This window comes from Anoplolepis gracilipes, chromosome 7, assembly GCF_047496725.1.
Source record: "Anoplolepis gracilipes chromosome 7, ASM4749672v1, whole genome shotgun sequence".
Lineage (NCBI taxonomy): Eukaryota > Metazoa > Arthropoda > Insecta > Hymenoptera > Formicidae > Anoplolepis > Anoplolepis gracilipes.
Genome location: NC_132976.1, coordinates 2,384,579 through 2,410,190, shown reverse-complemented (window position 1 = coordinate 2,410,190; position 25,612 = coordinate 2,384,579). Strand labels below are relative to the sequence as shown.

The 25,612-nt window shown below is 40.4% G+C and overlaps 2 protein-coding genes and 1 long non-coding RNA gene across 10 annotated transcripts in view; 1 reads left to right on the top strand and 2 right to left on the bottom strand.

Annotated features, from left to right (window-relative positions):
- LOC140667864 (E3 ubiquitin-protein ligase MIB1-like) overlaps positions 1–9,392 on the bottom strand; it is a 297,267-nt gene extending 287,875 nt beyond the window's left edge. For all 8 annotated transcript variants that reach the window (XM_072896168.1, XM_072896166.1, XM_072896167.1 and 5 more), the window contains exons 1-8: positions 9,192–9,392; positions 8,386–8,733; positions 8,061–8,261; positions 7,868–7,987; positions 7,451–7,780; positions 7,217–7,364; positions 6,879–7,120; positions 6,587–6,784 (exon numbers count right to left, since the gene is read on the bottom strand). In XM_072896168.1, the coding sequence (XP_072752269.1) occupies positions 6,587–6,784; positions 6,879–7,120; positions 7,217–7,364; positions 7,451–7,780; positions 7,868–7,987; positions 8,061–8,261; positions 8,386–8,733; positions 9,192–9,293 (1,689 nt within the window). In that variant the 5' untranslated portion in view covers positions 9,294–9,392. The remainder of the gene's footprint in view (positions 1–6,586; positions 6,785–6,878; positions 7,121–7,216; positions 7,365–7,450; positions 7,781–7,867; positions 7,988–8,060; positions 8,262–8,385; positions 8,734–9,191) is intronic.
- The window catches only part of LOC140667872 (uncharacterized), a 248,724-nt gene that overhangs the window by 170,983 nt on the left and 52,129 nt on the right, over positions 1–25,612 (top strand). The window lies entirely within an intron of this gene.
- LOC140667857 (uncharacterized) overlaps positions 10,003–25,612 on the bottom strand; it is a 40,270-nt gene continuing 24,660 nt past the window's right edge. The window contains exons 3-7 of the mRNA XM_072896147.1: positions 22,558–22,605; positions 21,817–22,281; positions 21,460–21,741; positions 13,652–21,347; positions 10,003–13,531 (exon numbers count right to left, since the gene is read on the bottom strand). Of these exons, the coding sequence (XP_072752248.1) occupies positions 13,429–13,531; positions 13,652–21,347; positions 21,460–21,741; positions 21,817–22,281; positions 22,558–22,605 (8,594 nt within the window). The 3' untranslated portion in view covers positions 10,003–13,428. The remainder of the gene's footprint in view (positions 13,532–13,651; positions 21,348–21,459; positions 21,742–21,816; positions 22,282–22,557; positions 22,606–25,612) is intronic.

Sequence of the window (25,612 nt, the reverse complement as noted above, 5' to 3'; positions counted from 1 at the left end):
GAGACAATGATATATGAAATATAAAGTATTAGTAAGAAAATGAAGATCTAGACTCATTTTTACTTAACAAGAGCAAAATTTAATTTCGGTAAAAAAGCGGATATTGCAAGGCTTGTTTACGAAAAAACTCCTCGCGTGTTATCAAAGTGATGTCTCGAAGGGACTCTGTGCTAATCCTTGGGAGGCAGCTGCCGAATCACCCCTCAGAGACCCGCAAGTGGCGAGACCGGGGCTAGCATAAACACGCTTAAGTTTTGGAGGTTGAGTGCTGCAGCCCGTCACTTGCACGGTCGCTATTCCACGAAGGGACTCTCCGCCTAAGTACTTGAGTACAGCAGGCACCGGCTCGGCTAAGAGTTTGTTGCTGTTTCTTGTTCCTGTGTTGCCTCTGTCGCCGGAGAGAGCTACCCCCTTAATCGCCGTGGCAAGTTTAATGTCGCAGTGAACAACGCGAGTCGCATTGTTATTGCAGCCTTTAGCGAACATTTTCTGACACATTTTTCGCCGGAAAGTAGAAAAATAACATCGCGATCCACCCTATTCACGGCGACAGAGAAACGCTGTCCACTTTATGATTTAATACTCCAAACAATACGATGATCAATACCAGATTCACCGTAAAGTCCGTTTATTATTTTCGATTTATTTGTCTCAGTATAAAAATCACACGTGAAAGATGAATAAATTATGTAATCAATTTAATAGTTAGAAAAGAGCTTTTAAGCTACGTAGTCGTGTTTTTTGCATTTTGTACATTTATTCTATTAATCCGCGCGGTCTCGGATCACGAAACATAGATCGTAACTGTAAAAATAATCAACGTGTACTCTGCCTGTTTTGCTACTAACAACGTAATACGCTTCTCATTTTATGATCCTCTTCTATCGACGTTCCAAGCCCGACATCGCACCGGTCTTGCCATACATGTAAGCTCTCTAAACTCTTGTCATAGTTCCTTATCGACCGAATACATACGAGCTTAACTTTGTCGAAAAATGTCGACGCAAACTAACCGTCTATGAGATATACATGTCTGTATGTGATGATATACATCACTGTATGTGAATTGCATTGTTTTTTACACTTACGCAATCCAAAGATCGCGAGGTGTACATACAGCGAGAATTACAAGGCGTGCTTTTCGCGAAAAGTAAAATAATTTTGAAGAATGCGTAACACTTAAATACGTGATTCTTTAAGAAAATTCTCAAATAAAAAATAGATAAGTATTGATTTTACGATGTTTGCTACAAACCGTAGCGTTCGAAGAAAACTTACAATTAAAAGATATTCTACTCACGAAAATGCATGTAGAATGCAAGAACGTACACAGGACACGTGATTCCTACGTTGTAAAAGCAAAGTGTTAAATCTGTTTACACGGGAAATCTATTCAGGTATTTATTTAAAACGTTCTGTCAATGTTCTTTTTGAGGGATTGGCCTGGGACCAAAGCATTTTTCGACTACCAACGAGCTAGTTTACTATTCGAGAAAGGAGCGAATAGCAATGCATGCTGGGAATAGCACAAGGCAGCTGCACAGGACTCCAAGTACATCGCATTTTCTGAAAAAGGGGCTTCTAGAGTCTACGATTCGCATCGTTCCCAATGGCTTTCCGTTTCATGTATAGATACAGACAAGATAGAAGTGAAATATTTATTCTCTCAGATATCGGATATGTTTGAGAAACATATATATGCTTCTGAAAATTATATACTCTTAATTAAACACTAACAATACAGAGGAAATGCAATAAAAATACGGGACAATAATAAAATAACAAAGATAAGTTAATCGAGATATAAATATTAAAAAATATGTTGAAACGAAATGAGAATAGAACGAGATGTTTCATAATAATAATGGAAAAATCAGTGAGACAGAAGAATGTAAAAAAGAAGATAAAAGGCAAACGTGCTGTATAAACGTAATAGCTTTTTATGCCGCCATTAAAATCCAAGTGAGAAAAAATTGCAAAATAAAGTAGTATAAACTAACCCCCGCGCGTTATATAGTAGTGTACGTAATATAACGCTACGGTGAGGCGCGTATAGAAACTCCAAATACCGGATTATGTTCGCAAACGATCAAATGTCGGTGTGTTCGCTTGTAAAAAATAAGCGTTCTCTGCGCAAATGTGTGGCCCGAGAGCGTTACTTCTGTCGAGTCTGCAACATCGAGGGGGGAATATTGTCGCTGTCAGCGAATATGTCTTATAGCACAGCCAGGATGCGGGTGTAGGCGATAGCATCGAGATGGATCGAAAAAGAGAGGAAAAAAAACAAGGAAGCAAAAGAGAGAGAGAGAGAGAGAGAGAGAGAGAGAGAGACGTATACACACACATATGTGTGTGTGCATATATATATCTCAACTAGGTGGATATTGGATTTGTAATAAGGGCCATACGGACCTATATAGACACTTTCTTCTGCAGCCTTCGATTTCAAACTCCCCCGCAGAGCGTATCCCGTGCTTCGAAACGAATCACTTTTTCTTATAAAAGACGGGTCGCGCCGGTGCAAAGACTACCGATTCGATTGAATGCATTATTCGCACGATGGGGTGTAAAGGGCTACCCGAATTGCATCATTGCAATCAATCGCATCTTTGTTCCTTACGTCTCGTTATTCCTCGAGGGAATCCTATCGCGAGCGCAACTGATGTCGAAGGAAACGCCCACAAAGATTCGTCCTATTAAATTGTGCAATTATCTACGGTTTCATAGAATACCGTATGAATATTGGAAATCGAATAATTCCCATAACCGATCAAAGGGCCGGTAACGTTTTATCATTAATAGTATCCGGTCGAATTGCGCTTCGCGTCTGCGAACTTGTATAGCCTGGATTGTCTACGATTTATTTCGGACATTTATTCGACGATATTCAGCTAAATTGTAACGAACGCAATCGGCCTCGATTATGGCGTGTATACGATATTCCGCTCATGCTCGTAAAACAGAGTGGTCTCGGCTGGAATGCCATGTCGGAGGGATAGAGTTGCACAGAGTACATGAGAGGACGCAATTTCTCCAAAGCGATTAATCCTCATTGACTGAAATTCACGCGATACATGCCACCGACAACCTTTACAGTGTCACAACGAATACAATCGGTTTCCTGTCGTGGTACAAATATTATCGAAAAACTACGCACACACAGGTATCGTAAAAAATAAAACTCATCCATAAATTAACTCTCTCGCTCAAATCTTTTCGCAATATTTTTTCAAATTATCTCCCTTTCAATCGTACGGTCGTAAGAAGGGAAAGAAGACGTACGAACAATCGATGTCAAAGATAAAAGCTTTATGGTCGGATGTCGTCTCGATATTTTTCCTCGAATATCCCGAAATGAACAGCGGATGCCATAAGGATGACTAGCTCGATTTTAACGGGTAGCAACGAAGGGTTGCTACACACACACACACACACACACACACACCAGAGGGAACACATTCTTACACACGTAGCAGCTCCAAAGACGTCCGGTATTTCGATTAGTCCGATCCTTCAACGAAGCAGACAGGATGATAGCGCGATCGCAAAAATTCTCCTCGCTCTTCTGCCCCCACCTACCGCCCCCATCGGTATTGTCGGATCGACTTGTCGGAATTTCGCGCACGTGCCGAACACGGGAGTCTGCCTTTCTTGTCTGGTACATACGTACGTGATCGTTGAAATTTTATTCCTTCGCGAAAAGTATACTCGGCGGTACAACGCAAGTTGGAAAAAAGAGTTTCTTTTTCAAAACTTTTGCGACGGAATAAAATAAGATTACCATGAAATAGTCTGCTGTCACGGTCGAATGAAAATTACAATAATTTCGCATAAGAATAATCATACAATAATTATATAGCTTTGTGATTTTCATTAGAGAAAATCCGAAAAAAAATTAACGAAATAATTAAGAACTTTAAAAACTTCGACAAGATAAATACTTTTAAATAATTTCTCATTAAGAAGCTTCTCGTCGCTTTAAAAAAAAATTGTAATTATGCAAATGCCGGTTGTAAGTGCGGAATGAGAGCGTAGCTGAGAAGAAACAGACATGGACCGTATTTCTGCAAACGCTAATGCAAGCATATTTTCGCAAGCCTTATGCCTCCGACCTGATGAAATATATGAACGATATTTCACGATGTTCGCAATACAACCTGCACCACGTAAAAACATCGTTGATTTACGTTTACTGTTAATTTATACCATTTTGTCTGGTGATTATGAAAATGAGGAGGGGGTATTGCTTAACTTTCTTAATTACTTCTCTAAGCCATTGGCCGGCATTATGAGAAGAGGAAGAAAGCTTTCACGATAATTTACTATGATTACTTACATGCACTCAATCCACTAACAAAAGTCTTGTTATTTTTTATAAACCATATATTTATGAAAAGATTGCTTCAATTCAGAAATCATATTATCATACATACATGTAATCATATCTTATAATTATATCATCATGTTGGGGTTTATAAAATAAAATATAAAAGAAACAATTTTAATAGAAGATCTTGTTAGTATATTTTGTAAAAGAATTCTTTTTGCAAGAAAAAATAGAAATAACAGAGAATCATCAATATATGCCAAGCACGTAAATGTTGTTTATTACAGAAAATGTTTCTACTTGTGCCTTCAGATTCGAATTGTTTCGAAGAGAAATAAGGGGTTCCAATGTTATACCCTCTTGCTGGAGCACCAAATATACACAACGCGTCTTGATTATGCGCAACACGTATTCTCAAACACAATCCCGCGACACTCGTAACGCAGGTGGAATTCGAGGCTTCCTCGAGGCAGATAACTGAATTAATTAAGTCTGCTGAAAATGAGGAGATACCCGTGTAACAAAGGTGAATTAACACTAATTCACATTCGCGTATCCGATGCTTGTGCAGATATTGTGTCGTCTTTAAATCGTCTTTAAAAAACAATGAGAGAAATGGTTGATGTAAAATTACGCGAGAGAAAAATACATGTTATATTTTATTTCGCGAAAAATATTTGAGAAACGGAAATAAATACAAGCGCGCGCGCGCGCGAGAGACGAATAGTGAATAAATCAGAATTCGAGCGTGAAATATAAATATAAGAAAATGTGTTTGTAGCGTGCCAAGGCTTTAAGCGTTTGCGATATCAGTAAACGTCCGCGCGGTTGACCGTTTGAACGCGAGGAAAATTCACCAGGCATTCCCGAGGCCATCAATAATAAAATACAGCTGCGTACGGTTATACTCGCCAGTTCTGTAGGGGTACCGTTCTCGAATATCGAGGCAAGGAGGGTAATATATATGCCGATATATCCTGATTGGAATCTTCCTCCTTCTTCAACAAGACTGGCTCTTCTTTCTCCCTTCATTCTCTTGCCCTTTCTCGTTCTTTTTCCCGTTCTTTTCGCCCTTATTACGTCTCCTTCGCGCCTCAGATTCAAATTTATTTCTTCCATTCCAAGTAAGCTATGCATATCTTTGCACTTTCGATAAATTAAAAGAAACAAAAAAAAACAGATGCTTAGACTACTGCACACATTGCATTGTATTATATAAACTCTCTTGTGTATGCATGCGTAATATTACAATAAAAACCTACCTCGTACAGAGATATTTTCCTCTAATTTTTCTTTTCTTTTAATTTAATGAAAATTAATTGTCGTAAATTAGAAAATTTTTGGAAATATTTAAAAGAATTTCTTTATAGTATGTAAAATTACAAATGACTTATGGAAATAAAAAAGTTAATTGACTGTGAATTAAACGGACTTAGTTACTATACGTTACGTGCTCGGGAAAGACTCGTGCGGCGTCGGAAATGGTATGAGAAACGAAACGAAGCGAGATGTTGAAAGAGAGAGGAAAAGGGGTACTAGCAGGAGGTGTTCGCAGTTTCAGACCAGTATAAATCATTGGAGGGTGGAATACCACAAATATATCACATTCAGACAGTTCAAGAATAAAATAAACAATCCCCACCCTTTTCCCTTTATCCTCCCTTGCGGCCCGCCACTACCTTGCGAACCTCCACCTACGGTTATATTTCACGAGATTTCATTCCGGTACAATCTCCTACAATAAACCCGTGGTTTTCTAAGTCGTTGATTTACTTCGTGACTGTATAAACAGAACTGCTTAATCTATATGCACTGGAGCTGATAACTCTGTGCGCTTTCCTTGACCGTAATTATTAATATATTATTCGGTATGTGTTTGCTATTACATAAAATGTAATAAAGCAGGATTTTTCAAATTTAAAAAACAAAAATATCCCTGTCTTTATCAGTATCTTCAATTCTATTAAACTAACTTGTGTTTTCATAAGTAATTACTATTAAGAAGTTCGTTATATAAGCGAAATAAAACTATTTTTCAGGTCTTAAAATATTTTTTGTTTATATATATATATATATATATATATATATATATATATATATATATATATATATATGTTTGATATGTACGCAATACATACAAGTTGTATTTTCAACTCTCGGATAATATATAACAAAACTGAATAAACATACAATACTCTGGAAATGAATCCTGAGAAATGTTAACGTTAGTATATATGACTGTAAATTGTGTGTACTTACCTGCAGACTCGGATGACATCCCAATTCCAATAAGGTTCGCACAACACCAGCATGTCCTTTATTAACAGCGATATGAAGAGCCGTTTGACGTCTTTTATTTCGAGCGTTTAAATCAGCACCGGCACCAGCGAGAAGCGCCATAACTCCTGGCTCATCTCCAAAAGCAGCATGATGAACGGCCCTATCACCGTCTTTATCCTGCATTCAAAAAACACGATATAAATAAAGTTGCAGTCCAATATATAATATCTAAAACCTTTAATCGATTATAAAATAAGGTCTATTTTCTTACTTCTATTTCTACATCTGCTTTATATCGCAGAAGTATTTTAATAACTTCTAAATGACCATTTTGACTCGCTGCTTGCAAAGCGGTGTGACCGGCAAATACACCGTTAACATCGGCTTCCGGTCGTTTTAAGCATTCTTCGCACTTAGCGGCGTCGCCGTTTGCCGCAGTTTTTACCAATTCTTCATTAACGTCACCTGATACATGTGTCTCGAATAATTTCTTTAATAATGCAGATAACCGTTCTGGAAAATAAAGAAAAAATATATATAATGTTGTAGAACATATTAAATGTATGTACTAATGAAATAGTTAATCAGTTTAGTTTGTCATATACTTACCACCGCTACTATTTCCTGGTACACTTCCATCGCTGCTAGCAACTTTTGTGACAGCTTGGGGATTGTATGTCCATGATGTGCTACAGACTTCCACTTTCAAGTCTCCATCATGATATATTTGCTGCACTCTACCTATTTTTCCCAAGGTCTGAAAATCAAATTCAAAATTTAGAATGTGTGAGACAAAAACAAATGGAATTGAACTTTAGTTTGTCATTTTGAAAATTTGCATACCGGAGCCATTGCCTCGGCCCATTCTCCATGGCCACGCTGAAGCAATTTAATTTTTTCTATGTCATGACATATTTGAACCAAATCTCCAACAGCAAATGTTTGATTATCAGAACTTGAGCTAGTAACGGGGACGGGTATTTGTACTTTAGTGAGTACAGCAGGATTGAATGTCCACCGATTACCGCTTGGATAAGAGACAACGATGTCATGATCTTCATCGATACCGACGACCGTTCCTGTAGTGCCAAGGCATTCGAACATGCCATCTGTCCAGCCACCATGACCATGTTGCAGTGATTGTACAATTTCCAATTCCAAATCAACATTAACCTATAGATGCAGAAAAAAGAAATAATTACATCAAATATTTTGTATTTTTTATGCAAAATAAATTTATCGTGAATAGATAATAATCACCTGATCACCAATTTGCAGGCCATGAGGTCCTGTTCGACCTGGACCCTGCTCACCGAGTAATGGTAAATGATCTCTATACACTGTTTGCCCTTTTGCATCATTGACCACTTTTAAATCGGCCTAGATATATAAAAATATATTAATAAATGACTATTTCACACAATTGATATTGTAATAGTGAAATAATACCAACCATTCCTTCAAAACCGACTCTGTACAAATTTTTAGCACCATTATCCCAAATAACATAAGCTGCTGAACGCGGACTAGCTGCAGACCAATCTTGTATTTCATTAACTTTTCCTCGACGACCATTTCCACCATCCTGATCTTCCCACTGCCAATCCACACCTCTTACAACTCTTGCGCCAGGAAATATACCACGAATTGCAATCTATATATCAAAGGATTAATTAATAAAAAATATAACATGTCTAAAAATATAATTAATAAAAAATATAACATGTCTAAAAATATAATTTTTAAATATAATTAAAATTAAGAGTAACTATTTATACCTTTTTGCTTTTTCGACGGGGCTCTAGTAGAACTCTCTCACTTCCTGGTGTAGCAATACGAAAAAATCTATGCCGCAAATGATGTTTATCTCCATGATAACAAATGGAACAAAGATCATAGTTGCCACATTCGGCACATTTCCATCGTATTCCAAAAATAGGTTGTTGACGACAGGTATCGCACATTGTCCCATCGTGCTTTACTCCTGTTGGAGCTGAATCTAGTATACGCAGGTCAAAGGCTCCAGAACATCGATAATTAGCTGCAGTACCATTATCCCATACAACTACAACCTCTTCTGGTGATTCAAAGTTCCTGACAGTACCCACATGACCTTCTCCGCCATCCTATTAAATGCAAACCATTGAAGTTATTTTTTACATTTCTATTATTAATATAAAGAAATTAACTGACACAATATGGCTATCACTTGCTAGTCAAATATGGTACAAAATTAGAATCTTAATATTTGCATACATCTAACATTTTATTTTTGAAAAACCACATATATTTTATTTAACACACAACACAATGAAATAATAATGATTTAAATAAATGCGTAATGCATCGTAATGCTAATTAAATAAAATAACGATTGTCATACGTGAAACAAACAATATCGAAGTAACCTTACAGCAAAGTGAATTACATCTTTGCACATGCAATTTTTTGGAAAAAATTTTCAAATCCCCGTCACAGGAGATAAGAGACGTGAAAGTATTCATTGCGAGTAATCTCTTAGAAGGGAAAAATCGCGTTCTATCAAAAAAGCTACGTTTAACGCGGTTAACCTCTCGATTCTAACCTGTTTTCCCCATTTCCATTCCGGTCCGCGAATCACTCGGGCGCCGACGCCTTCCATCATAAATCGCGTCGTACGGGTACCCGTACTCGCACCGGCTTCCATCGCTCGTTGACACCGACGGTTTCGCGTATCTAAATCAAAAATCCAGCAACACACAATGCTTTCGCTTAGCGCGAATACCGAAAAATAACACCACTTTGATAATGCGTCAAAACACGCGTTGCCAACACACGCCTAGGGATATAATTCTTTACGACTTTGTAATACACTAGAATTTATAATGCACTTTTACATTCGTTGCAAAAAGTGTAATGCAATATTACAAAAATCGTACTATTTTTTCAGCTTTTTTTATTTTTTAAACATCCTGAATCGCGAATTTACTCCACGTGATGCGTAAAATGCACGTGTTTAAATATCTTAGGTCTTAGAACACCTCATAAATGAGCCGCACGATTTTTAATAATATAATTCGTAATTTTATAAAATTTTCCTGTTAAGATATTAAATAATTAGAAAGATAATTTTAATAATTATTTAAGTATTTTTTATAATTAATTTTTATCTAGTCACTAATCTGAAAATGCATATTATTATCTTATAATACGCATAAAAATAAAACTAAAAATATTTTTCAAATATATAATCGCGAATCATTGATTATTTTCATATTTAATAATAATCGACTAGCAACGATTTAATCAAATTCATTACCTCTTGCTAAATCGAAATATTTCCACCAGGGATGAGGAAGGATATGATGGAAATAACATATCTGAAAACACGAAACACACAAGAATGCACATAGATATTGACATACAAAATCTTTTATTCATATAAAAAGGACACTTTATACTAGCACGTACTGTCGAATCTAGCCTACCTCCGTACAGTCGGCACCACCGGGACCACTCTCCCGGCTCGCTCTCGTTTATTCTCCATCTCGTTTATCACATATTATATGTGTATATGTATATATATATATATAATATACGCGACGAAACGAATAATCAAATTATATGCATGATGCGGAATAGGGGCGCGATCGTACTCACGTGTGTATGAAAAGAAGCGTCGAAAATCCATCGCGCGGGGATCGAGTATCTTTGCGTACTGTGCGCTATATTTACTGCATTTTACGCACCACGTGACCAATTCAAATCTTTGTATCTTCGCATATTCCTTCTCAGAGATATTTATCGATCATCGAAGGATCTCGTCTTTTCGCGAATATACGTGGAGAAAATGCAAAACGCGCGAATATTTTTTTTTATAGTGATAATTAATGCAAAAGCAGTTGGCATAAATGAAGATAAAAATTGATCACTTTGTGCCTAAGTACAATGCGTATATATGCGTGTCTATAAAATTGTGCGCAAGTCCTAGATGGAAAAGGGTCTCGCGGGAAAACACACTTTCGCTGTCTCCCGATTTTGACATTAGTTTACATGCATCCTATGTGTATCCATCATATATCTTACGTTATTACAGTTATATGCGTACCATAATATCGTACTTATCCGTTAAATATTCGACACTGATTTACCTTCGGTAATAATATTACTCGCTATGAGTTAAGGGGAATGTGGATGATATCAAGATAAATACTAGATTTCGACTATAATCGCTAGAATATTGGCTTGGAAAGAACTGACTCGACTCTTTATTTTAAACGACACGACCCCGCGATAATCGATTGTCGAGATAGAACTAACACGTATCGATATCAGTCATGTGAATTTAATTAGCAGATGATCGAAGATCGTTTGCATTGCTCGCGTGTTTTCATCAATTTTTCAACTAATTGAGATCCTTTATGTTCTCGATTTTAAACGCACGAATATGAAAAAATATGCGAAATATTCCGTATACTCTTGTTATTATTTTTATCTACGAATATTTGAAATTATATCGAAATTCTTCTTTCGAATCTACTTTCCCTCAACACAAACGCCGAGGCACTTCTCACCATTTTTTGCAAGTCTTGTATATAACTTTATTACTTTATAAAACAAAAGCGTCTCACACATACGTGTATCAATCATTTATTACTGGATGTGCGTAGAATATTGGCTTCGTTTATATCTGAAAATAGTAACAGTAATAATATGGCTACTTTATATATCACGATCGAGTGTTGTCGTGGAAGCTCTATGAATACGCCGCAATTATTCGTTGGTCATTCAAGTCGAGAGAAATCTTTTATGTAAACAAAAAGAGAAAACGCTTTCATAATAATTGTCCGCGAGAAGCTGTTCTCCTCGGGCAGATATGAGCTTAATTATCAATAAACGAGTACTAGAACTAACGGGCCGCTGATATCAGGAAGACCGAACTTCGACTCGTCTTCGTCCGATTATTATAAATACAGACAGTATGCGCAGTATTTTGTGCGACGCGATATACCATTCGATCTATTTATTATACTAAAGAGAGCTCGCGAAGTTCCAGAGTCTCAAAACGTGACGTTTTGCAATCAAAGCTCTAGCTCTTGAATGAGCCGCGTATAATTGTTATCAAGATAAATAATTGACCTGTGGGAAATGATCCCCTCAAAAGGTCCCGAAAGATCCCGAAGATCGTGTATCGCTTCCCTTTTCTTAGCGTGACACTTTGAGACTGAAGAACCTGTGCGAGCGATTATTTCATCTCGTCTTAGATAACTATATACTTTCGTACAAACGTATAGAACATTGTTATCATTAAGTATTATCATCAGGAGGGTACAATGTATATAAAGAATTATATATAAATGTATATATATATTTATATTTATATATATATATATATATAATGACGCCAGCTCGCCGGAGAAGCAAATTCTCGGATCGGTCCTCCGCGCGAGCCGCTGTTTGAGCTTTGAGATGCGTGTATCTTTCGTCTCTCTGGCTTCCTCTCTCTTTCATCCTTTAACATATCATACGCACCACACTACGCACACACACGCACATACACACACTCGCGTGCGCACTAGGACACGATCGTTGGCACTGTATACGATTGACGGAGCAATTAAAAAAAAAAAAAAAAAAAAAAAAAATAAAAAGAAAGAAATGGCTCGATCGGAAATTCTTCCTCGAGAGGAAAACGGACTACAGGATCTCAGGATCCTCGCGGCTTAAGAGTACTGGAAGCACGATCAGCTGACTGTGCCGATCTATTAATTTCGATCGTGTTCGAGTGCGCGTGAATGTCAGCGAACTTGAATAACGTGACCCGATCATTAGGACACACAGTAGCAGCCGATTAAACAATCCAAAACGCGCTTGATTACGTAGCAAATAATGACGTAAAAAAAACATATCGTCGTCGCTTAAGATTGTCGCAGTGATACGCTATCATGTTTTTCTTTTAATTTTTTCAAGCGTTGCATCGTAAGAGGAATACCGTGGACGTGTAATTTGCGTAGAAAAATGTTTAAAAAACTTTGAAGTTGGCTAGAGAGAACGATCTCTACAAATCGAGATATTCTTCGTACGATTTTCCTCCGCTGTTTTTTAGTATCACTGCACGATCGACTGGCGCAATGAATTTTCTCTTTTTTCGTTTTATGCGTCGTACGAAACGCATTTGTCGCACTTTCTCTCTCTTTCTTTCCCTTTTCTCGCAATACCTACAAAATCGCGAGCTATCGCGATTCTTCGGGCTTATTTAAAATACCGACGACGATGACCGTGGCTGCGGACGGCGCTCGTTGCCGAAACGAAAGCAGTGCCGTTGATATTCGACACTCGACGAAGGCACAGTCATAAGTCTCGTACGTTCAGTAATTTTATCTCTTTCTCTCCTCTTTTCAGAGCGTACAAAATATCCCGAGACAGAACGCGGAATTATCACGAACGAAAATTTATTCTTTTTTTTTTCTTATATTTTTTACATCTGCGCTGCTTCGTTTTTCCTCTTTCCGAGTTCGCGTATTAGCACCGATAACGCGCCTCAATACGCAGTTAATTTTTTCTACAGATCTCCGACCGATATTATTACTTCCATCATCTTTCATTCATCGCTGTTTTTCTTTTTTTTTATATATATAACATAATATAATATTATTATTATAAACGTTTACGTTTTGGCCACTCAGTTTGTGATCGCCGAAGCACATTATTGTCTGTGTTTCGCACGACGTTTAGGTAGTTTAGAATAATTTTAATTCACTTTTATACAACACTGAATCTCCTGCTGTCGACTTCGTCGTTCTCGTATATGATTCTTTGTAAAGGCGATCCAGTTGGATGGCTCATCTCCTCCTCTTGGCCGTAGCCGTGGCGATCATTTGCCTCAACATCGGTTCTGGACTACACATTCGCGGTTCGCATTTCATGTTGCCGTCACCTCCACAACTAAAATTTTTTTAAAGGTTTTACGTTAAACTTTTCAGAGATAATGCACATAAATTTGACATAAAAAATGTAATTGTAGAAATAAAAAAATATATTTTTTTCTTTCATTAATAAACTTACGTGCAATGAAGGCAAGGTCCAGACGCCGATTTAATGACCTCTCCTACTCGATACGCTTGACCACGGATCTGGCAACCGCCTCGTCTCGCGGCACCCTTATAAGCGTGAGTGTGAAAATGCGGTGGTAACGTGGTCGTGGTCGTGGTAGTAGTGGTAGTCAAGTTAAGAGTCGTGGCCATCGATACAGGACACTCGTATCTAGGACAGCAGAAACCGCTGATCGGTTCCTCGTGGCAGCCCGGAATAGGCGGCGGACAGCTTTGCTGCAAACAGATGATGTCACTCCTGAAGCAGAAGCAGAAGTCGCACGGGTCATCTCTGGGTATCTGTTGTGCCGAGACATAGACCTTGCCTCCGTATCGGCAAGTACCCGGTCCGTAGATGTGTTCGTCTTCATCGTAATCTTCATCGGGATTCAAACCGCCTTGCGGTGGGAAATGAGGATAATCCTCACCCGAATGATCGGGATACTCCGGAATATGAGATGCTGAAGTAGTCATCGGTTGTTCGTGGAAGCCAGGTCGTTCCGTTAATTCTACAGTATGATTGAGCGGTCGCAAATGTTCTTCGTCGGATCCCAACGTCGGTTCACCTTCTGCGGGATAATCAGTCTCTGGTTTCACAGTAGCCTCCGGCAAGTGGTCAAAGTGAGGATGACTGATTTCCTCGTCAGGAGTTTCTTCTGTAATTTCTCCGGTTGGTAATTCTGTCGATACCGGCTCCTTCTTTGTAACCTGTTCTTCAATCGGTGTTTCCGCAGATTGCGCACCTTCTTCAGGTCTTATCGGGACTTGGGTTTCGGGCTCTTCTGGTGATATTGGTTCGATAGTAGCTTTCTCTTCAGGCAATTCAATTGGCACCTCAGATACCTTGATTGATTCTTCAGTTGATACGGTAGTTTCCGAAGAGATTTCTGGTTGTTCGGTTTCTGGATGCTCTTCTGTTTTTATCGTAACAGATGTTTCAGGCACATGTTCTGTAGTAGATTGAGATTCCTCAGGTATGCTTGGATGCACTTCTTCTTCAGGTTTACCTGGCTGAATCTCTTCTGGTGCAAGAGTTTCTTCTTCTGAAGGAGCAAGTCCTTCAGTCGGCTGTAGTTTTGTCGATGACTGTTCTTCCTCGTGAATAGAAGTCGTTTCGGTTGGAACACCGGATTCAGTAACATGTACTTCTTCTTCACCTACTGTAGTAGTTTCGCTTGGTTTCTCTTCTGGAATCACTTCTACTGGAACTATTTCCTCTGGTAATTTCTCCTCGATTACAGCATCTTCAGTTGTTTTCGTGGTAGTTTCACCTTGTTGCTCGGGCAATTCTGTTTCCTGTTCTGGTACAACTGGTTTTTCTGTTTCAGATGGAATTTCTGCAAACTTTTCAGTTGTGCTTACTTCCTCCGGTTTTTCCGTTGCACTTTCAGATGTAGCAGATTCTTCTTCGGATGGAAGTTTTTCCACTTTACTGACCTCGGTCGTTGGTTTTAATGCTTCTTCTTCTTCGATAGATAACGTTGTCTGATATTCAGGTTTAGGAGTACTCTTTTCTTTTTCTTCTACTTCTACTGATATTGAATGTTCTTCAGGTATTAAGCTTGATCCAGTCGTCGCTTCTTCACCCAGTGGTCGTTCCGGCTCGCCTGTAACTTCCTCTTCAGGCTTCTGTTCTTTCGGAGCAATTGTTGTTTCTGTTGCTCCCTGAACTTCGACTTCTTGTTCGGTGTGTTCCATGACAGGATATTCGTCTGTAATACCAACAGATGTTACAGATTCCTCCTTAATAGCTTCTTCCGTGACCGGTTCTTTTTCTATCGTTATTTCGATTTCAGGTTTCTGCTCTTCTTCTTCTTTGTGAATTTCGGGAATAATAGTTTGTTTTTCCGTTTGTTCTTCCGTTAAACTAGGCAATTCTGTTTCTGGTTTGGTACTTTCTACAGTCTTTTCAGTTTGCTCTTGTTGACTCGTTACGCTTTCCGGCGTGGTTTCTTCTGTTGAAATGGCGCTTTCTGTTGCTTCGGCTTCTCTAGGCGTAACAGTCTCTTCTCCGACAGGATACTCTCCAGATTTCGTAGTGTATTCTTCGATTGGAACAGTGATGTGTTCTACTGGTGCTTCGGATTCCGCTTCGGGAGCAATAGGTTGTTTAGTTCCTACTTCATCTGAACTTGGTTCGATTTCCTTTATCGATGTAACGGATTGCTCACTAGTTTCTTCTTCAGCAGGTACAGATGTTGTTGGTATTTTCTCAGCTATTGTATGCTCTTCGAGAGATGGTTCAGTTGTATGAGATTCAATTTCAGCTTCTGGATGCTGTTCAATTGGAATTTGCGTACTTTCCGATTCGTGAACAATACTAGAATCAGTAGATTTTTCATGTTCCGCTTCTGCTTCAGTGGTTTCTGTAACTTCAATAGCTGTCACTGGTTGTTCCGTACTAATCGGAGATTCAGTTTCAAGTAGTTTTTCGTCAGGCAATTTTGTGACAGTTGGTTCTTTTTCGTGTTTTGATGATTCCGTATGTTCTTCAGGATGTTCCGCAGATTCTGTTTCTACTGCGCTTTCCGGTGTTTCTGGTGATGTTTCTTCGTGAGAAATTTCAGAAGTAGATTCTTCGACTGGTTTAGCAGTTTCTTCGCTAGATTTTTCTAATTCTTGTTCAATGGTTTCCTCGCTAGGTATCTCTGTTTCAATGGCGACAGGAATCGTAACATGTTGTTCTTCAGGAACTTTAGTTGAAAATTCCGTTGTTATTTCTCCTTTGCTTCCTTCCGTGGATATTTCGATGGATTTTATTGTTGCATGTTCCTCTAATGGCGCTTCCTCGGACACCGTATGATCATGTATCAAAGTTGTCGATCCGACAGCAGGTGTTATCGGTTCCTCTGTCTCTACACTGGTCGATGAAATGCTTGGTAATTTCGTTTGACTTTCTGGTTCCTCGGTCTGAGTAGCTTGTTCACTTTCAGTCCACGTAACTATTTCATGTTCTTTTTTCTCTTCGTGTTCAATTTCACCTTCAACTTTATATTCCGTGGTCGATTGAACTTCGGGAATAGAAGTACTTTCATATTCAGTTGGTTCAACAGTCTTTTGTTCCTCTGACACTTCTGGTTTCGCTGGTAACTCTTCTTCGATAACTGATTTTTCGGAAGTTGATATTGGTCCTTTCTCTTCTTCAGGCTGCTTCTTATCACCTTCTTCAATCGACTTAATCGTAGATTGTTCCTCGACACTTTCTTCCTCGAAGGGTTTTTCTTGTTCTTTGGTAGTCGTAGCCTCTTCTTCTTTACCAGTTTCAACGGTTGTAATTTCTTTCTCAGCAGATGTTGAAGTTTCTACTACTTCAACAGGAACAGAAATTTCCTTCTCTTCTGTTACAGTAGGAGTCGTAATTTCTTCGTCATGAATTTCCTGTTCTGTAGATATATGCGTGGAAGTGATTACTTGTTCCTCGCCACTAACAGGAGTTTGTGTTTCGGCAGTCTCCTCCCGTGGTTGCTCAGTCGAAGTTGCCGATTCTGTTATACCTTCTCCTTTTTCACTAATTTCTTCTGGCACATTTGATAGCACAGTATGTTCTTCTTCGGGTACTTGACTAATAGGCTCCTGTGTCTCAGCCACAGAACTAGTAGTATGTTCCTCAGGTTGCTGCTCAATAGATTGCAAAGTTGTAGTTGACTGTTCAACAGATTTTAGAGTAGTCTGTTCTCTCTCAGTCAACCCTCCCTCTTCTTCCGATGGAGAAATAGAGGAAACAGTGGTTTCCGCAGGCCGTGCCTCCGATGTACTAATCTCAGTAACTAACGTACTATATTCTTTCGTTGTTTCAGTAACCTCTGGTTGTTCTCTTGGTATATCTGTTGGCAAAGAAGTCTTTTGGCCTTCCTCTGCTTCAGGAATATGCGGCTCGATTACGTGACTATCAGACTCTAATTCGGCAGTTGGGGTTGAAGAGTCACATGCATACATTGGGCAGCATGACTGTCCACTTGTATAAACTGGCATACAGTCTGATAAATGAGCTGGCGGGGCAGGGCATTGCACGAGTTCACATTGAACAATACTGCTAATACAACGGCAACTTGTCTGACACGCGTTTGCAGGTGGAACAGCCGAATTATTGCTGTAAGATTGCCCTTCAACAAGGCAGTTACCTTCTCCCGGAATACCTGATGGACGAGGTGTAATCTCCGTTATAGTCTCTTTCTCTATATGAGATTCTTCAGGAATGCTCGTTTCGGTTGAATATTGAGGTTTTTCCAGTGGTATTTCAGTCGTAATTTCTACCTCAGACGTCTCCTTTACGGTAACCGTTGCTTGTTCCTCCTGCTCTTCATGAATTGCCGCCTCTGTGCTTGCAATTTCTTCCTCTTCAGGCTTCTGTGGTTGTCCCTCGGTAACAGGCACTTTAGGCGTTTCTGGAATCGTACTTTCTTTCGTAGATATTTCTTCACCTTTTCCCTGGCTTGATTCTTCTTCCGTTACCAATGATTGTGTAGTCTGCTCGTGTGTCTCTGGTTGTCTCTCTTCCGTAGATATAGATTCTGTAGAAGGTATAATTTCTGTTTCGACGGAAACTTCACCTTCAACTTGCTTCGTCGATTCTTCAATAGGCTCAAGTGTCGTAGTACCTTCGCCCTCACTGATAGGAGTTACAGAAGTAGGTGTTTCAGTTTCTTTGCTTACATGTATCTCGAGCTGTTCTTCAGTGACTGGTCTCTGAGTTTGCTCTTGTTCTGATGATTCTGTTGCAACATTTTCTGGTTGTTCGCTCGTTACTTCAGGTTGCTTTTCCACAGCTGGTTGCGTGACGGCTTCGCCTAAATCAGCGAGCGTTGTTGTGCCAGCCGTTTTTTGTTCTGGTAAAACAGATTCGGTAACAGCTTCTTCAAAAAGAATTGTCGTTTTCTGCGGCTCTTGTGTTTCAGTCTCTTCTGTCTCTTCGAGAGATGGTTTTTGAGTTACTTGTTCTTCACCTTCCTGTGTTTCTTCGCTTGGTTTTGGTTCAACAGATTCCTGATCTTCCTTGCGATCCGAAGGAATTGAAGGTTGACTAATAGAAGGTTCAGTGTGTATTTTTTCTGTTTCCTCCACGACGGGTGATTCGGTGGACCCAGCTTCTACAGGAATTTCTGTTTGCGCCTCCTCCGATACAGGCACAAAGATTTCTCCTTCACTTTCTTTCTCAATTTCACTTATTTCGTCCGGGTGTTTTGCAGGTAACTCTGTCTGTTTGATACCTTCTGTTGTAACTTCCGTTGATTTCACTTCTGTAGTTTCTTCAGATGGTTCTTTTTCTTCACTTGTTCCTTTTTCTATTATCACTGCTTCAGTTTGTTGTTCTATATTTTCTGTTGATATGCCTTCCGTACCTTCTGCTTCCTCAGGCTTTTCTTCGATTGCAGGTGCTTCGGTTTGTTGCGCACCATGGCTTTCTGTAACAGCTTCTTCTGAAGTCTTTTCGGTTGAGTATTGCTCAGGTTGTTCAGTTTGTTCTTTTTCAATAGACGCTTGTGTCGTAGATTTTTCTTCGACTTCTTCTGTCGTCTTTATTGCTACCGTAGTTTCTGTCTCTTTTGAAATAGGTTCTTCGGTTATACCTGATGTAATAATGGGTTGTTCTGTAATATGTTCCTCGACTGGCTTTTCTTTTTCAACAGGAGTAATTTCAGTTTCTATTTCACTGATTTGTGGCTCGGTCGATTGTTCAGGAATTATGGTAATATGTTCACCTTTTGTTGTTTGTTCTTCTTTAAGACTCGGAGACACCGTTGAATATTCGTATTCAGTTGAAATAGAGGTAGAAATTTCTGGTTTTGTAACCTCTGTCGGAGATTGTGTTTCTATTCCCTCTTCACTTGGCTGTTCCTTCTTTGGTTGAATCTCTTTTTCACTGACTTCAGGAGAACTAGGTTCTTCAATGCCAAATTCCGTTGTAGACAATTCTTCTTTGACAGTTTCTTCCGTTGACTCAATTTCTGTTTGCGATACTTCAATTTCGATCTCTTTCGGCACACCAGGTTTCTCAGTCTTCTCAAATACTTTTTCTTCTGGTATGTGAGAAACAGTAGTTATAGAAGGTTCTGTACTAGTCTGAGCTTCAATAACAGCAGGAGTACTTTCCATTTTTGTTTCTTCGGAACTCGTAGTGATTTCTGGTTGACTGATTTCTGGTAAATTCATTTCTGTAGCTTCTTCCGGTTTTGCGCTTCCTTCTTCTGGTATTTCAGTTTCCTTCGCAATCGGTTTTGAAGTTTCTTCTGACGAGGCTAACGTAGTCTCCTGTTCCTGTGGACTGTATGTTGTAGGGATTTTCTGCGGATATTCAGTTATGAGATTGTCGGGACTAATTTCTGGTCGTGTAATATCGTGATAATCCTCAGTCACGTGATACACGTTCTCGTCTTCCGCTTTCTGTTCCGGACTTCGTTCAGGAATCGGTATACTGGTTGAAGATTGAGCTGGAATTTCCGAAGTTGATTCTTCCACTCGTTGTCCTTCTGTAGTGATATGTTCCTCGCCAATTACTGGACTATCAGTCAGGCCGGCATCTTCTTTCTTAGGACCGAGAGTAGCTTGCTCTTTTTCGATTACTGCATGCTCGGATGTCGATTCTTGCGGCGGTTGTTCCTCTTTACCTTCATTTATCTCTGGTTTTTGCTCTTTCTCAACAGTTTGAATTGTAGATGAACTACTCACTTCAGTTGATTGAATTTCCTCCGTAACAGTAGTTTCCGTTGAATGAGATATTTCTTCTTCTGTGATCATTTTTTCAGTACTGAACGCTTCATGAGCTACAGTTGCAGTTGTTTCTTTTATCGGTGCTTCCGTCTCAGTTGCCAAAATTTCACTTGTAGTTTCTAATTTGTCTTCGCTTTCCTTCTCGGTGACAGATTCAGGAACAATGCTAATACCAGGCTGTTCAGCTTCTAATGCCGGTAATGTTGCTTTCTCAAGAATTTCGGTTGAAATCTCTGGTCTTTCTGGCGTTTCCGTGACGCCAAGTTGTCCTTCTTCCGTTGTTTTTTCTGTTTTAGTCCCCTCTGTTGAAAGTTCTTCGTGTGGACTAGTAATCTCTTCTGATCCTACACTTTCAGTCTGTGTTTCTTCGCTAACGGCAGGTTCAGTCGGTTGTTCTTTTTCAACTATACTCTCTTCGGTGCTTATGTGCTCTTCAGGTACATGTTCTGTAGTTGCGGCTTCTTCTTCGGGTTGTAAGCCTTCCGAGATAGACGAAGCTTCTGGCAATTCAACGGCAGGTGCTTCAGTAGCTAAACTTTCTTCAGTTTTTTGTACTGTTGTAGGCGCTTCCGTCTTCGTTGCTTCTGTTTCGGAGGACACTTTAGTAGTTACTGCCTCTTCCGGTGTCACCTCAGTGGGAGGACTAGACTCTTTTTCAATAGCGATAGTTTCCGTCTCGGGGTTCTCTTCTGCCGGTGGTGTTGCGGGTTTCTCGGTTAAAGGAATGTGTTCCTGAGTAACGTGTTCAATAGTTTCTTTAATAGTCGCTTCTTCCTCTCCCTCGTGCGGTATAGCGTTGTCAGCGCCTGGGAATATTTCCTTTTGAGGATATTCATCTTGCGCTTGCTGATTTTCCTGATCGATTGGCATGGGGGACTCGGTCGTCAATAGATCATGTGGTACTTGCTCCGGAAGTTGTTCTTTAGCTTCTTCTGGCGGGATGAATACTTGTTCGGCTTCCTCTGTAATAAATTTATGATCATAAGCGTATCCTTTAATGTTCATTGATTGCCTCAATTAGTTCGTTGAGTTATAATACATCGCAACCTTCGGTTATTATATGAAATTACTTACCGCACTCGTATGTGGTCGGACAACATTTTCCTTCTGGTGGCGGTAAGGCCTTGCAATTCTTTCCGTGCTCTTGCATCGGCCTTCCGCAATCTTGCACCGCGCAAGCGATTTCACCTCCGAAACAGTAACAATGTTGGCAAGGCTGACTCGAGTTAATCAGATCGCCATCTTCGTAGACTTTACCATCGCGGTAACATTGAGATGGCGCACCGGGAGGTGGAGTTGTGGTGATGATAAATCCGGGAGTTGTACCAACCGTGGTGGTAAGTTCCTCCTCATATTCTGCGCAAATAATCAATAATTGCGAGCGCACGAAATAACAGAGTACGAAATATCACGAGACATGCAATTACTTACCGCAATTGTATTTGATCGGACAACACACGCCCGGTTGGTAGACCGGTTTACATCCTGCTACTTGTAGAGTACATTCTGTAATAACGCATGTAGTTTTGTTTCGGATGCAATAGCAGAGCTCGCAAGGATTGTGATAGTCCACCGGCAGCATAGCGCCGTCTGGATAAAATCTTTCGTCGACGTTACATCCGTAATTATCGTGGAAACCAACCGCCGTGGAATCCGGTGCACTAGTTGTCGACGTCAACAGTTGGACCGGTACTTCCGGACAAGTAATCACGGGGCAGCATTGATCCGGACGCTTCTCCACCGTGCAATCCTGGCCGATCGCTTTCGTGAATGGACATACCTTCAGGTAACACATTAACATTCGATTGTGGCACGTGCAATTCAGACATGGTTCACTCGTAATAATTCTATCGCCTTCTTGATAACGCTGAAAGTTGAAGTAACACCCGCCAGCAGCTAGAGAAATATAATTGATTATTAATAAATATGTCAAAAATCTTAAATATAGTGTAATTATGTAATGGCAATTGTTATTTTCGCGGCATTATATGTCGCGGAATGCAACGAGTTTAGTGAAGTTTTAATGTTGCGATACATCACTAGAAACCATTCATAATATTCGAGTCTTTTAATTAAAGCACGACACGTGCGGCTTCTCGAACCGCGACACGATTAATATTGACACGCGTGTCGATTGATTAGATGCAGTTAATGCCGGCAAGATATACATACCTCCATCGTACTCTGCGACCTGTGTAGTATCCTGATCATATACCGGCGCTGCAATCAAAGAAACACACGACTGTTATTAATGCTACAAGCACAGTTTAACTGTGCTACAAGATCGAGCGCGCCGCGATAGATACGCATGATTATGTTAGATTAGATATACAGAATTAAAGAATTAATGAAAAGCATAAAACGGGATTACGCCGAATAAAGTCGGTGAAATTTTCAAGAAGAGGATGACGTCAACGCGTCTCCCGCGTGCAGTTTATCATAGTAATTACCAGCAGGACGCATTTCGAGTTGTCTCTTTCTCTCTCTTTCCCTCTCTTGAGGGTGTACCGGAGCTTGACGCGGGACGAGTGGAAGTGTCATATGGCACGAGCATACGTGGGCGAATTCTCATTAACACCCTCGCTCTAGTCAAACGAGTTGTATAGCTAGTGCGCACAGAATACTGAATTCCCTTTGGCTTTCTGCATGTAATCAGACGCGTACAACACACAATGCGTATATGTCTCTCCCTCCACTTTTCTTCTTACGCGACGCTCTTTCGTAATTTCTTTCGGAATTAAAGTGTCGCACGCAGGACTTCGAATTCGAAATTCTTTTGAAACGTGAGAATAAAACTCTTCCGAGATACAATCATCAAGATGTTCTCGCGATTGAGAAATCGCAAAATGAGCCTTTTCTATTCGAGTTACTGTCGTTCTCGTTTTCTCGAAATTTATCACATTCTCGAGAGAGATTTAATGCGACATTCGTGCAATATATGTGTATTATATAGAATACGGATCAGAAAGATTCATCTAAATACTTGTAAATGACAATTACATTATTGATACGTGCAGAAAAATTGTCCGTTTTATTAAAAATCTATGCATTTTTGCAAAAAGAAAAAGCTTCAAGTGCCGTAAGTCTTATAGAAGCGAGAATTGGAGAACTAACATTCCGCGACGTAGGCGATTTCCAATGAATCGAATTGTACTGGGAATCACGACGACCCAGGCTTCGGGTGAATGGAAGACCCCTCGTCAATCCCACGAGCGAATCGGGGATCGGGGCCCGAGCCGCGTGCCTCCACGTTATACGGAGCCATCACGTACGCGTGCACTGTGTCCTACCGAGACGATTCTTGTCTCGCATAATGGTCGGGCTAAATTATTACGTTGCACCTTCCTTCGCAGAGACTACGGTCAAGGTGTCCCGTGTAATCCCGATTGTAATCTCTGTACGTGTTCTTCATTGTGCGTGCGACAACTATAATACGACGCACTCTTGCACAATACAATTATCCAACAGACAAGCAGCGCCGCTTATAATTGAACGCATAATGAAATGATCATGGCCAGTATCGATCGATGGAAGCTGCTTATTTGTCAAGATTTGTTCGATACCGTGACGAGAAATTGATAAGGAGATATTTGCTACGAGGATAATCATCGTTGATTCGACTCATCGTTGACTGGAATCAACAAAGACTTGTCGCATCTCTCGAACGGTCCGTTGAGTCTTACGATGATACGCACCAAAAATCGAGCGACTACTTTTTGCAAGCATTTCCTTCGCTTCTTCTCGGTTCACCGGCGAACGATAAATTACCGTCGGCGAACTAACGGGACGATCATTGAGTGCGTACGACCGAGAAGATGCTGACAAAAAGTTGCGACGTATTTCGACTGTGGTAACGGAGAATTGCATCACGATGAAACGCGATGATCTCGACACAATCGACACGTACGTCACCGATCCCACGTACTTTCCGACACTTGTTTTTTTATTCTTATTCGTAATCGAGAAACGTACGGATGGTGAGTTCTTTTCCTGCAAGAAGCAGCAAGAGTCGTACGCTAAATCTCGCTGCGCGAGATAATATTCTGCGCTTCGGATAAAAATACAGTTTCGAATAAAACGCGTCGTATAAAGCCGCGTGCATCGACTAAAGTACGCTCTAAAGCCAGACTATCTCTCTCTTTCTCTCTCGAGGTATACCGAGAAGGGACCGCGGACCCTAAATCAATCTTGATCGCGTAGAAAAAGAACGACGTGGGAGTTTATCGGTATCAACAATAAACGCATCTTCCCTCGAATATAATTTCCGCGCGCGAGATTTATACGCTCCTCTCGGCCGCCTCGCTCGTAATCGAGGACAGAGAATCGCACGTATACATACACACACACACAGACACATGTATATTTTATATATATCTCGAGGAATCGCGGGGAGAGTCATTATGTAAGTCGACGTACTCGCCGAGAGAGTCCTCCCGTTTCCTCTCCGCCGTCTTCCCTCCCGCCCTTCTTTCCTTTCTCGCAATTGTCTCGCTCTCTCTCTCTCTCTCTCTCTCTCTCTCTCTCTCTCTCTCTCTCTCTCTCTCTTCGGAAAGCGACCCTCTCGGTTCCTCTCTCCTACAAAGTGTCTCGACCTGACCCGTCCCTTTCTCCGCGTCCGAGCGCGAATGCGCGCGCGAACGATGCTATTACACTGCAGGAGAACGCGGAGCGCTTGCGCTCGCGTTATGAAATCATCCCCGGCGGCCTTGCCTCGCGAAAGTTCATTACCATCAACCGCACACGGTCCGATGAACACCTGGCACCGCAGCCGGCCCCCCCGGTGTATTGCGTGCACGAAATTCTGCATTACGCATTCTCCAAGGTCGCGGTTTTCTTTGCCGCGCGAACCCCGGGCCAGCCCATCCCGCAATGTTGATGAAAAAGATGATGGAATAATTTCATCCCCTGTTGCGCGAGACGAGGAAAGAAAATTGTCGTACGACGCGAGATTCTTCCTTTACTTCCCTTACCCTTGGATTAAAACCTCGCTCGAAAGTTACGCAACTCGGATAATTTTATCGAAGCAAACTCAAATCACGAGCTGAAAAATGACAAAGTTTGTTTGTATCGGCACGACCGTTAATGCCAATGTCACGGCGATCGAGAAGGTAACGCCGTGGAAACCTGGCCGACCGGTTTCTGGCGTAATACGCGTCGCCGTGTGTTTCTCTTAGCACGCGGTTTCCTGCCTTCCTCTCTCGAGGACAATCATAAATTATATCCTCCC